This window comes from Manis javanica, chromosome X, assembly GCF_040802235.1.
Source record: "Manis javanica isolate MJ-LG chromosome X, MJ_LKY, whole genome shotgun sequence".
NCBI lineage: Eukaryota > Metazoa > Chordata > Mammalia > Pholidota > Manidae > Manis > Manis javanica.
This window is the reverse complement of record NC_133174.1, coordinates 31,688,022-31,702,537: the sequence shown is the minus strand read 5'-3', so window position 1 is coordinate 31,702,537 and position 14,516 is coordinate 31,688,022. Positions and strand designations below refer to the sequence as shown.

Sequence of the window (14,516 nt, the reverse complement as noted above, 5' to 3'; positions counted from 1 at the left end):
GCTTTAATTTGTCTGATTTCTCTCAGACTGTTCAAGTACAGTTGGACAATATCCATCATATCATAGACAAATTTTCACAAATGCCTAGGGTGCCTAAATGGTTTTCTTGGCTTCACTGGAGATGGATGGTAATTATAGATTTGCTTTGTTTATGTCACCGTATTCCTATTATGTTAATATGTGAGCGCAAATTAGTTGGTAGTTTAAAACCTATACATGCTTAAGGTACTCTACAAGAAGATATGTCAAAGAAATAATCAATCCTCCCATGTTTTCTTCCATATGCTACCTCTATAGCTTTTCTTCTTCCTTCCTAATTACAACCCTTAAATAGAATTCGTGCCTCATATCGAATTTACCGAGTATCATAATTCCTCCAGGTGGTAAAGATACCTCGAGACAAATGTTGGGCATAGAAGCCACAGGGCATAAATCTGCAAAGAAGTAAAAAGCTAACCTTTTCAAGCAATATGTCTTCTCTCTCACTTACCAACTTTACATTTCCCTGTATGGGCCCGGAAGATGACTGGTTAGCCAGAGACGGGTAAGATTCCTCAAGGGAGGAACAACCTAAGACAGGCACAGTCGCAGGGGAGCCATCAGGTGAGAAATTGGGGATCAACAGAGGTGAGGCTCAGAACCTCACCCCCCCTGTTTTGAGAGAAATCTTCTGCATCCGTGGATGTTTTGCTGCCCTTGTCTAGCTTGGATTAATACTTAGTCCATAGGCACACACCTGATCATCTACATTTGCCCTCTTACAGCACTAAACTATGTTTTCTACCTTTATCTTGCATCTACCTACCACTTCAGCATTTTATTAAAAATAAAAATAATAATAATAATAAAGGGAGAAATGTGGGATCAACATATAAATCAAGTATAAAAATCAAACGAATATTCATATTTGACCTGATTGTTTATAGGTCATAATGCATGATCAAAACCGAAAGTTTCTGTGATGAATGCCCTTGTACTGTTCACCATGTAAGAATTTATTCACTATGTAAGAATTTGTTCACCATGTAAGAACTTGTTCGTTATGCTTCAGAAGATTGGAGACTGACGAGAATTAGGCTTGAGATGGATTAATGATTGTACATTGAGCATTGACCCCCCTATACTGAATTTTATTGTTGTTAACCATTTGATCAATAAATATGAGAGATGCCCTCTCAAAAAAAATTAAATAAATAAAATAAATTTTAAAAAAAGAAAAAAAACTAGAATCTGCTGGGTTTCTTAGTATACAACAATTGCATTCATGAAAAGATAATTTTATTTCTTTTTCCAACATAATTTTTTCTTATTGCTTTTACTAGATCATAAATAATAATGGTAAGCATGAATCCCTGTCCACTTCCCAACTGACGCAAATGCTTTTAATATTTCACTATTTGTTTGAACAAATATTTACTGTTGGTTTAACATTTGTTGAATGGAAAGCATCTCTGTTAATACAAATAATAATGGTAGATATTCCACCCTCAAGCAAATAGAGCATAACTCCCTATTCCTTAAGTGTGAACTAGGCATAGTGACTTTCTTCCAAAGAGTACAGTATGGAAAGGGGAGAAAGAGTAACTTTAGAGAGAAATACGACAAACTATCTCAGCCAGGTAGTAAAGGTCAGTATCAACAGTGGTAAGTCATGCTGACAGTATGTACCCTTCATATGATGTGATGAAAATGGCACTTAACCTCTGTGGTTTTCCTCTCCAAAACACATACTCCCAGTAATCATGAGAAAAACATCAGGTAAACTCCAAGTGAGGGACATGGTACAAAGTACATGACCTGTACTTTGTCTTCAAAGCTGTCAGTCACCAAAAACAAGGAAATCCTGAGAAACTGTCACAGCCAAAAGTTTTAGGAGACATGACTACTAAGTGTAATGTGGTAGCCTAATGATATGATATATTAGGTAAAAAGTCAGAAAATCTGAATGAAGTATGGACTTTATTAATAATATAGCAACCTTCATTAACTGTAAAAAATGTACTATACTGATGTAACATGTTCATAATAGGAAAAACTGGCTGTGTCATATATGGGAACTCTATGTACTATCTCCACATAATTTTTTATGTAAATACATAATTTTTATGTAAATTTAAAACTGTTCTAAAAAGGTTATTTTTAAAAAATAAGAGAAGTCATCAATTCCCCATTTGATTTTAAGTAAAAGGCTTATTTTTAATTATCCTAGATAGGAATAACCTTATCCTGATGACAGGACTAAACTGAGTGACCTAAACTTTTGGTTCTCATTTAAACCCATCTGGAATCCCAGCTCTCTTTGGTAGCAAACTATAAAACCCAAAATGTTAATTATCCTTAATTTCCAGGATCAGGAATGTTCTGATGAATTTATTCATTTACCAAAGATTGACATAGTACCTCTCATGTACAAGAAATTAAGAAAAAAGCAATACTCTACATCATCGGGAACAATGTTGCCAAAACATATACGTGTCACACTTTACAAAACTTGAATGTCATTTAACTTTGACTTAAGTCCATAAGCTGAATTCTGAAGAGGAAACTGGGGCTCAGAGAGACTATGTGACTCGCATAAGGACACAGAGCAAATGTCCAAGCCAAGATGTCATATAGGACTAATTTCAAATCTCCTGCAATAGAAGGCAATAGTTAAAATGCCAAATGAGTGATACAGTTCAGAATATGAAACAGAAATTGAGAGAAACAGGAAATCCTCAAAAGCTTCACCAGAAATAGAAATGGAACACAAGTAGAGACAAGGAAGTAGATGGGATGTTTAGGAAGATTTACCACTTAGCTTCACTTTCAAGCTTTGGGTTCCTTTTTGACCCAGAGGGGTCTACCTCTGGGAAGTCCTGGTTCAACCCTAGAAATCATAAACTCTCAGTTAGTGCTTGTGGAATGACTAGAACAATGAACTGACTCAGGAATTCTACACATCACCATGATGATGTTTGGAAAAAATGGGAATTGAGGGGCAGAAGCAACATCATTTCACTGAGAAGCAAAAATTGATAGTCTAAGGCAAGAATAAGTCTCTACACTTCTGGGAGAAGAAGATTGATTACTCAGTAGGCATGGTAACTAGTAACCACCAGCACATACTTTTAAACCTATTTGATCAATGGCAATTCACCTCAGTCTAATTATTCAAACAACTCAACTTGCTTCAGGGAACATACTTTTGGAAACCAATTACAATGACAGCCTCACACAATTCAAGGTTAGTCTATCAGCAGCAGATACCCTGCAGTGAACACACTTTTCAGTCAGTCAATGGCAGTCTCACCCTAATAGCCCTAGTTCTAAGGCCGAGGCCAACCACTCATGCCTCTGTAACTGAAGCAGTGTCCAGACACCACCATGCTTCCCAAAAAGATTAGCAGTGTGCTTCACTCATAAATTGTGTTTGGCTAGAACAACTCTCTCCTACTTTTTAAGTAATAAATTCAGCTTTTTGTTTTATATATTGGCTAATAGGCCAATCTTTTGACAGAGGGCAAACCAGTTCTATTCCTAACTTATCAGTGCAACTGTGAACAGAAACAAATTCCTCCTAAAGAACAGAAACTACTCCAAACTCCAAGAGTTCAGTTGGAGACCCTTACCAGAGACCAGCTCATTGGATGAGAAAAAAATACTAGATTGGCTACATCTTGCTTGTGGAACCTTCTCCTCAAACTAACTTCATTGTACCAAGTGTGGAACCTTCTCCTCAAACTAACTTCATTGTACCAAAGATCACATCACAGGAAAATATTCATATTGTAAAAATGTATTTATAACAAACTGCATCATGGACCACAAAGGCACACAGGAATCAGAACCACCTTAGAAATGGTCTTTAAAAATACATACCCAGGCCCCTCTCCAGATCAACTAAAATCGAAACTTCAAGAATAGGAATTTTAAAACATCTGTTTTAAAAAGCCCCTTAGTGATTCTGATGAGCACTCCTCTAGTCAGGAATGACTAGCAAAGTCTCTTAATATGAGAAGGCCCTTTTGGTTTACTAACAGATGCTGCAGTTGTAGCCTCAGACTTTGGGACAAAGCAGACCAAATCAATAGACCAATGCTAGATACTGAATAGCTAGATATTCCGTAGTTATCTCTAGATCCAAAAGACTCACTTGAACCAAGATGCTATTATATACTGAGTTCTCTCTGAATCAGTGGTTCTCAATCCTACCTGCACAGCTGAATCACCTGGGAGATTATTTTTTAAAATGCAAATACTGGTACCCCACCCCAGGCAAAATGAATCAGAATCTCTTAGGGTGGGGTCTCAGTGTATGTTTTAGGGCCCCTTAAGCAATCCTGGTAAGAAGGGTTGAGAATCACTAATGTAGATTGCTCAACTAGGACCTGTGCCTAACCCACCCCATCTTCTGATATAAAGCACCTACAATTTCTCCTAAAACAGATGATGCAAAAGCCCACCATACCTTACAGAAAACACTAATGAAAATCTTTCACAATACAATTGTGATCCTTAATTCTACCACGAAACTCTTTCACATGTTTACATGTTCAACTGATCAAATAACCCAAAGGGAAAACAACACAAAGGAAAACTCTCTCTGACCTTTTTCCCGTACATCCTTTTATGATGAGTATTGGGGCTCCACATAAAAGCAAACAAAAATTTTCAGCCAAGAATGAAAAGCATTCCATCTGGCAAGAGGGACAACAGCCAAAGAAAGAAATTTAAGAGTAGTAATCCAACGATCTGCTTGCCATGAGGAGATAACCCAAATCGGAAGCTGCTGTAATGGGACCAAAGGAGGAAAAGACATAAGACTATATTTTTAAAGTATGTTTCAAATTGGTTGCACAGTGCATTAGTCATCTATGTCAAGGTTTTAACATGTTTAAACAAGGAAACACAGTCAGGGATGACTTTGAATTCTCAGTACCTTTTGAGGTGCTTGCTTAAAAAAGCATATAATGGTGAACAGTCAGTGAATCATAAGTAATGTAGCTCACAGTAGGGTCAAATCAAGAACTTTAGCTATAATTAAAATTGATGAAAGTATTTCACTCTATTTGGACAAAAATTCAGCTAGTTTCTAAGCAACTACTAAGTGGGAAAGACTTAATGTTCTCCAAGTGCTATAAAAGGTTGTGCACATATCCTAAGAGCATATTGCATATAGGAAACAAAGTTGATTAAATAAGACTCTTCGGATTAATAGAAGCTCTTTAATAAATATGAAGGGTACTCATTTAATTTTATCTCAAGCACCCCACTCTCCACTATACTTTAAACTCTGCTGCTTCCACATGCGATCAATGTGGCAAGATCTGAATTAGGTCAGAAGACACATGGACCTTCTACTGGTGGGAAAAAACTAGAAGGGCATAAAAAGCAGCAGCAATCTTCATAGTTTCACTGCCATCTATCCAACTCCAGTCCCTGATGACCAGATGACCTCAAAGAAGATGTCCCTCAGGAAGCCTGTTCCAAACTCCCCTCAGCATCCAAAAACTTTTTTGAAATGGAAAAGCAGATACTAAGTCTACTAGAATAGCCCGATGATGGCCATTTTAGATGCTCTATTCAATCACTCACAATCAACTATGTATTTAATTAGTACCATGCAATATAGAGATACAAAGGACTTCCATTTAAAGATGATGGATTAAACATGCCCATTTAGCTTGGCTAGCTCCCAAAACCCCACTAAAATGATACTAAAAGGATTTTTCTAACTCAGAGTAACAAAGAGAAGGGAAGAGGAGACAATCACAGTGACATTTTGGAAGCTGAGAAAAAGCAAAATCTTATAGCAGCTGTGAGAAAGGCCAAGAATAAAATATTTGCACACAAGCACCACCAAAAAGCAGCTCCATGCAACTAAAACTACGGATGCAAGGGGGCTAAAATAAGGAGGAGTTGGTAAAAACATTCTTGAAAAGCAATTAGATCTCTTCCAACTTCCTGTCTCTGGCCCTCCTTCATTCCAACACAGGCTTAGAAATTTATTTTCTAGGGAGGGTGAAACAGAGAGTCTCTGAACTAGGGAACAAAAGCACAGTGGACACAGATTCCATACTCGAAACAGGAGCTTAAACAAACGTTTATATATAGCATGTGGAGACACCCATATCCCTAACCTTCTTCATCCAGAGAGAAGACTGGAAGATGTTTCTGTACGAAATCTGATTGGACTAAAGGAAAAGTTCTAAAGATACTGACCTTGGTTCCAAAACCCAATGGACCAGCCAAATGAGCCAGCTTACAATCAGCAAAGTCCCACTTCACACTAGGAGTTTCAAATAAACTTTTTAGTGCTCCCCTCTTAAACATGTACAGAATGAAGAACAAACAGTTACCAGAAATTTGAGGTTACTCTGTAATATGCCAGGAAACAGAGAAGTCTGGTGGAAACTATGCAGAAAGAAGTAAACTTAAAAAAATCATTAATATTGTCAGAGGGATTTTTAAAAGATATCACATTTATGAAATAAGAGCAGATGCAGAAAAAGGAATATTCAGACCTCAGAAAGAGCCCCTAGAAATCATCATATAAAACAAATGAAAAAGTGCAATAGCAGACAAGATAAAGTGGGAGAGATTGCCCAAAAAGTAGAATAAAAAGACAAAGAGGTAGACAATAGACAGGGAGAAAATTGGAGGATCCATCTAAGGGGTCCAATGTTGAAAGAGAGAGGACAGAAAATGAAGGGAAAGAAACTTTAAAACAAAATTCAAAACTTACAAAAAAAGCTTCAAGAAAGTTTCCCAAAGTTGAAAGACCTGGGTTTCCAGATTGAAAGGGTGCACAGGAAAGAGGTGAAAGTAAATATACAACAGAGCATATTATTGTGAAATTTCAGAGCATTATGAACAAGAAAGAGTTTCCAAAAGCTTTTAGAGAAGAAAAGCAGAATTTAAGAAGCATCAGGATAGTATTTGATTTCTCAACAATAACAACAAGAACAAGACGACTGGGGGGTCAAAAAATTAACCTCCCCCACACTCTTTTCCAGAAAGTTACTACAAGATTTGCTTCACCAAAATGAAGGAACAAACCAAGAAAGGGAAAGCTGGGACATCTAGGACACTAAGGATCCAACATAAAAGGAAACAGAATTCCTTAGGATGATGGTAAAGGGACATTATAATGATGTCTGCTGTTTCAAAGGCCTGCGAGATTGAAGGTCAGAATGCTCTCAGAGAAATTATCCAATAGGAACTGATAGGGTACCTGAAGTGCCTGAACATACTGAGTGAAGATACACAGTTCTTGAGGACAGTATGGGGATAAATTAGAGGTGAACACATAAAACTAGGCAACAAAGGGCATAAAACAAAGAAATTTTTAACTACAAGGAAACTCAAAAGCTGTACAAACAATCATAATATACATACTACATGCCTCAGCGGTGACTAGGCTGAGTCACATTAATGTAGTCACTGTCCCCTGCTCTAACCAAAATCATATGTGATAATGATAAAATGATAAATGACACATTGGGGTCTACCCCAGTGTTGGAAAGACGTGAGCATGAGAGAAACGGATAGGGGAGCTACATCTTCACCTTCCATAGCAGGAAGACAATATATAACACCTAACAATGAAACATGAAGATGTAGTCAAAAAGGTATATTACCTAGAAGTGAAGGTAACTGAAAGTAGCAGCTAGTAGAAGTTGGTAAACATCATCTTGAAATACCTGGCATATAGAAGATATTCAGTGAATGTTGAATTACACTGACATGCAAAATAAAGGATAAACTTTAGTATGTGGCCAAATTCAAACATTTGGTAAAATGTTAGGGACTGCCCCTTAAGATTTTTTCCCCTCTATTTAACTCAAGTACCTAAACTTTCTGGACAACAAAAGAAAAAAAACCATTTTGAGTTTATTTTTTTTTAATCTTCCCCACCTCCTCCAAAATTTGTGATGCTTCCCAAATGAAAAAAAAATCACTCATATTTCACCATAAGAGAATTTGATCGTGCCATTGATAGCTAACTACCTCCTTAGATAATCAAAGAAGAAATCAAACACTATATTGCTGGAATGAAGGGGTATTTCTCTTCACAATATTTAGCAGATTTAAATACAATGGATTTAAATCTTAGTTTAAAACTCAGATGTGTTTAAAATACACTCAAAAACATGTATATAAAAACAGAATTTACCTTGTAAGCACCATATTTATAAAGATTTCCTGTTTGTTGTTGAAAAAATTATATTTGTTGTGAAGGTTTTGTATTAGGACAAGATATCATTTTATTCAAGCTTAAATTAAATTCAGATTAAAATTTTAGATAACTAAAATAGTTGGCAAAGTAGCTGATCCTAAAAATATAATAACTGAACTATCATCAGGATAAGCAAGTCTTTATAAAGCCCTTCCACATTTCCATACATCAATGTCAGGAACACATTTGAATCAGCACAGGTAGAGTGGAAAAAAGCCTCCCAACTAAGGTGAGTTGAAATAAACACATGAGCCCAAGAGTAGCCAATAAAATTTATTTATTCATTCAGTAAATACTTCTTCAGTAAACCTACTGTGTGCCAAGAACTGTTTGCTAGTCTTTAAAGCACAGGATAACTTACTCATAGGTTGTTTTTCCCTCCTCTTCTACAAACCTGAAAACGAAACATAAAAATCATGGAAAATAAAGAATCTGCTTACCTAGCATTCAGGTGATGTTATTTAACTGGAAGATAAATTAGTCAAAGCACTATTACATAAACAACTACCTACCTTTTGTATTCAAATAAAGAATTTTGGTAAGCCGTAGAGAATGTTTTTCTTCTTGTGATTTTGTTGAGCATGCTCTGGTGTGGTGGTTCCAAACACCAGTAAATATGGAGAGTTTTGCCTAAGACTCCATTTTTCTTCATAGGACTTACTACTATGTAAAGTCCAATAGTGCATAGGTTGCAGGCACTGTTGACATTCTGAGCCAGATAATCCTTGTTGTGAGGGGCTGTCCTGCACCGTATGGGATGCTTAGCAGCACCTGTAGCCTTTACCCACCACCCACAGCTGTGATCGAAAAGTCTCCAGGCATTGCCAGATGTCGAGTGTGCGGGGACAAATCTGTTCTCTGTTGGGATCACTGCCTTAGAAGAACCCCTCAGAGAGAGTCAGTGTAGACAGAAGAGGAGGCCAGATATAACAAAGATCTCTCTTTCATAACTGCAAATTTCTGCTTTAGTATACGCTCAGGTACATCAATCAGCCTCTGGATGCTACTGATCTACTAGCATTTTAAGCTCAAATGCCTTCTAGTCCTATATATAAACTAAGGGAAGGGAAAAAAAGTAGTCTTATTAAAATGGTTAACAAAGAACACACAGGAAACAATTCTGCCTAATCTTCGCACTATCTTCTGCTTAAAAGAACACCAGTCATCTTTTTTGTTAATTACCTGACAGAACCTCAGAAATGACAAATAAATGTTTGTACCTACCTATGCCCAGACATAGTTCTAGGTACTATAGAAAGACACATTGATAAATTACTGTTACAAACAGCATTTTCTTTATGATTTTGGATTTGGCAAAAGATTCCTAGATATGACACCAAAAGTACAAGCAACAACAAAAAAAATTAGGTAAATTGGATTTTATGAAAATAAAAACTTCTGTATTTCAAAGGACACCATCCAGACAGTAAAAAGACAACCCATAGAATAGGAGAAAATATTTGCAAATGATATACTGAATTAAAGACTTGAATCAAGAATATATAAAGGACACTTACGACTCAATAAATGAATAACCCAAATAAAAAAAAGGCAAATGATATGAGCAGAAATTTCTTCAAGGAAAATATACAAATGGTCAACAAGCACATGAAAAGGTGCTCAACATCATTACTCATCAGGGAAATTCAAACCAAAACCACAATTAGATGTCTACTAGGCTGAGATGACTAAACTCAAAAAGTCAGATAATAACAAATGTTGGCAAGGCTGTGGGGAAATTGGAACTCTCATACACTACTGGAGGGAATGTAAAATGGTACAGTCACTTTGGAAACTATCTGGCAGTTCTTCAAATGATTAAACATAGAGTTATCACATGACCCAGCAAAGAGAATTGAAAACATATTCACACAAACACTTGTACGTGAATGTTTATAGCACCGTTATTCATAATAGCCAAAAGGCAGAAACAACCCAAATTCCCATCAATGCACAAATGTATAAACAAAATGTGATAGAGTCATACAAATGGTGCATTATTTGGCCATAAAAATGAATGAGCATAGATGAATCTTGAAAACATATTAAGCAAAAGAAGCCATTCACAAAAGACCACATACGATTTAATTTATATGAACTGTCCACAATATGGAAATCTATAGAGACAGAAAGAAAGTAGATTAGTGATTGTGTAGGAATGGGGGGTGGGGTGGGAGAATGGAGATAGAGGGTTGAGGGCAAAGGGCATGGGGTATCTTCTTCAGATAATGAAAATGTTCTGAAATTGGGGTGATGGTTGCATATATGTGTGAATACTAAAAACCACAATTATATACTTTACAAAGGGTGAATTATATGGTATGTGAGTTATATTTCAAATAAAGCTGTTTTAAAAAAATAGCTCTTAAGGTACATGGAAAACATGGCATTTGGGCCACGGTTTATTAACAGAAGTGTCTTACTTAAAATACCCTTGCATCTGAAGAAATCTCATTCTTTTGATTGTGAAGTAGGAAATGATTATTCAATGCTATCTAAACTATTGAAAATGCTCCAGGTAAACATTTTAAGATTATAAAAATCTTGAAAGTAGGGAAAACTTAAAACGCAGACATCTTCTTCAGAGGACATAAAATGCAGTGCTTGTTTAAGATGTATTAGGGGGCACTGTAAATAGATTCACCTGGTCAGGGAGAGGTAAGAGTTAAAGAACTGATAGGAAAAGCCTGTCTAGAAGACTCCCTTCTTTACCAGCCTGCAGTGATGCCGAAGGAACAACACTGCTTCATATATACTGTAAACATTATTTTCCAGGAAGCTAAAAATACTCACCCATATGATTTACTCCAGTAACAAATAGGAAGTCAAGTGAATGCTAACGGGGCAAACACAAACAGATTGAAGAAATAAATAAAAAGCTAAACCAGTTCCCAGGAATGGCTACCAGGAAGTTTCAGCACAGCATACACTATTGCTTTTTCCAGGCAGAACATAAGATACGATCCATGTGCATAGCTCACAATGCCACTACTGAAATTTTTCAACCTGTCTCATTTTCAGTCCAAGTAAAGTCCATTTCTGTGTTTGCCTTGTGTAATAAATATACCAGTTCACCTATCCTATCTTGATGCAGAGCTCTTGTTATGCCTGGTGCTGAGTCCAGTTTCCCCAACCTGAAGAATTACTAATGCCAGTGACAAGGAAATGAATCCCCTCAGGGGTAGGGGCATTAGAGAATTTTTTTTAATCTTTAATAAATTTCAGTTCTTGCCTTGGTCATTACAAACAACCTGGTTCACCACCAGGCCGGCTATGGGTCCCTCATAGAGCACTATGTCCAGTTTCAAACCAAAATTAGGGCTAATTTGCAGGGGGCAGGGGGAGGGAGGGGGGTGGTGGGTAGCTAGGAGAGAAACCACCAGAAGCAAGATTGGGTTTTTCTACAGAGCCTCAGGTTTCAAAATGACTGCCTTGGAAGCTGAAATGACCCAGATTATTGTTTGAGTGTGTGTTCGGGGGGTGGCGCGGGGGCAGACATTCATTCTTCTGCAGGGTGGCTGTGGCTTGGTGTGGGAATGGGGAATTGCGAAGGGGAGTCTTCTACATGGAAGGAGAAATAACGGGGAATGGTCTTTAGGTACCACCCACGCCTCCAAGTGAATCACTGCAGTGTCAGCCCCACTGATTCCACCAATTGCCAAACAGGATGAGGTAAGGCACAAGCCTTGAGCCCCCTCTTCCTCCTCCTCCTCCCGCGCATTAGGGCGCATCCCTCCGCGAGGTGCACCACGCAGCCCCCCGAGGCCTCAGCTGAGGGGCTGACGTCACCCTTCTGCATTGAGCTTCAAGGACTGAGCAGCATCGGTTCAATGGGGAGAAGATTTGGGGCGCTATTGCTGTTACCAACTGGCAAGGGTCTTCCCGCAGGGCTCTGCGGATTGGGTTCACGCAATGACAGAAAGACCAGATGAAGAGTGTAAGGGTGGAGGAAAGTGGGAAAAAGGTCGGAAGACCCATCTCCTGTGTCGCCGAGAAAGCTCAACGAAGCCCCTGGTTTATGTAAGACCCTCGTCCCTCCGCACATCTCCACGCGACGCCGGCCCTCGCCGGGCATCTGTGCGTTTGGGGGGCTTCGGTCGCCCCTGGCGGGCCATGCAGGCACAGAGCTCCCGGTGTCCTCCTTTCACAGCCCCGCGAGGTCGGGAATAACCGGGAATCTGGGATCAAACCCGGCGCTCCCGCGCCTGCTCCCAGCCAGGTTAGCTCCGAGAAGCGCCGCGAACAGGATGGTAAGGGAGGTTGGAGAGGGGAGTCCAGACAGGAAAAAAGACGAATAAACCCGCAACTTTCCCCCAGAGGCTGACCCTATCCTGTGAGCTTAAAAAATAAATGTGTGCATTAAAAATATTTTGGAAAGGTCGATAACCTGCAGTCACCGCCACCACGCAGCCCTTTGCAGCCTGCGCCGGGCAAGGTCCAGGGTCCGAAGGGCCCCAAGCCTGCACGCCGCCATCCTGCAGCCCCGGCCCAGTACCCTGCGCCTATCTCTTAAGGAGGGGGCTGAAATTTGATTTTTGGCTTCGTTTTTTTTTTCCTCCCCCTTCCTTTCTCCGAGCATCACTATACCAACTGATAGAAGGCGGCACGACCACCCGCGCGGCGTGGCCACTCACCCAGAAGACGAAGGAGTAGATGATGAGGAGGGTTTTGAGACAGGTTATCACAGGTTTGGTCTCCATTCTCCTCGATGCCATACTACAGAGCTCCGGCGGCGGCGGCGGCGGCGGCAGGCGGCGGGCGGGCGCACGGGAGGAGGGAGGAGGCGGGGTGGGGCGGGGCGGGGGCGCGTGCCGCGAGAGACCCGGTGCGCGCGCCGGCGAGGCTGTGCGCGTGCGTGTGCGTGAGCGCGCTCCCTGCGGGGCGGTCTTTGAAGGAGCTGGCCAGGCAGCGACTGCGCATGTTGAGAAGGCCGGGCGCCCCGGCCAGCCCGCGCAGGCCCACACTCCCAGCCCAAGAGCTGGGCAGGGCGGTGGGGAGGGAATGCGAGAGCTCGAAGGCGGGGTCGAAGGTCAGGCCAACCCTTTCCAGGCTGCCATAGCACGTAAGTCTCCACTTTGTACATAGTAGGGCTCTGCATTTCCAGGACTGTCTGCACCTGGCTGCATAAAGTTTATTGGTACCCCTGAAAAGCAATCACGTTTCTACATTTGGACGCCCCACCAGGCCTCCTCAGATGGAAGTGGCCCCAGTAGTCATGTCCTTGGAACAAGCAGGCTTTTTCTGTGCCAAAAACAGACTGTGACAGGTGGCCGGAGATACAGCTGGAGGGATGGCCAGGAACCCGGGAGCTGACACCCCAAACCCTCACCGCCACAGAAGCTCCTTTATATATATGTGTGTGTGTGTGTGTGTGTATGAATATAAAGAGAGAGAGAGACTTCCTCACATTTTGAAATGATGAAGCTGAATGATAAGACGTTTCTGTAAGAAGGTACCATTCTTCCTGCACACAACATTTTAAAACTGGCTGTGAATCATTTTTCCCACCCTAACAAGTATCAAGGTCAAAAAATAATGTTCAAAAGCAATTTGGCAGTTCCTCAAAAAGCTATAGAGTTACCATATGACCCCAGCAATTTCACTCCTAAGTACATACCTCAGAAAATGAAAACATGTTCACACAAGAGCTTGTATATGAATCTTCATAGCAGCACCATCTATCATAGCTAAAAAGCAGAAAACCCTAAAGTCCATCAATTATGAATAGATAAACATATAGTGCATCCATACAATGGAAAATTATTTGGCCACCAAAAGGAATGAAGTACTGATATCTGCTATACCATGTGTGAACCTCGAAAATACATGAAGTGAAAGACTAGACGCAAAAGACCACATATTGAACAATCCATTTATAGGCAATGTCCAAAATAGATACATGGAGATGGAAATATATTAGAGGTTTCAGGGTGGCAGCAGGAGTAGAGACTGTTAAGGAATAGGGGGGGTTTTTTTGGAGTGAGAAAAATATTCTGAAATTAGTGGTGATGGTTGCAAAATTTTGTGAATATACTAAAAACCACTGAATTGTACACTTTCAAAGGGTGGCTTTTATGGCATCTGAATGATATCCCAATAAAAAACTAATGTACACTCCACCCAGATTTCCTGTGTTTGGTTTATAGAGGAACACACAGTACAGATTTTGTGGGAGATTTAGCTTGATTCCTGAGAGACTCTGCAATTGAAACAGCAACACTATTACAGGCTCTCAATCATAGATGATGTTAAGGATACTTTTGTGAACTAGTAAAAAACAGAGTCAATAAGGCTT

The 14,516-nt window shown here is 39.7% G+C and overlaps 1 protein-coding gene across 1 annotated transcript in view; it reads right to left on the bottom strand.

The window, feature by feature from the left end:
- Positions 1 to 13,016, bottom strand: part of TSPAN7 (tetraspanin 7) — a 129,187-nt gene extending 116,171 nt beyond the window's left edge. The window contains exon 1 of the mRNA XM_037001529.2: positions 12,856 to 13,016. Within this exon, the coding sequence (XP_036857424.1) occupies positions 12,856 to 12,936 (81 nt within the window). The 5' untranslated portion in view covers positions 12,937 to 13,016. The remainder of the gene's footprint in view (positions 1 to 12,855) is intronic.
- Between the last annotated feature and the right edge of the window lie 1,500 nt (positions 13,017 to 14,516).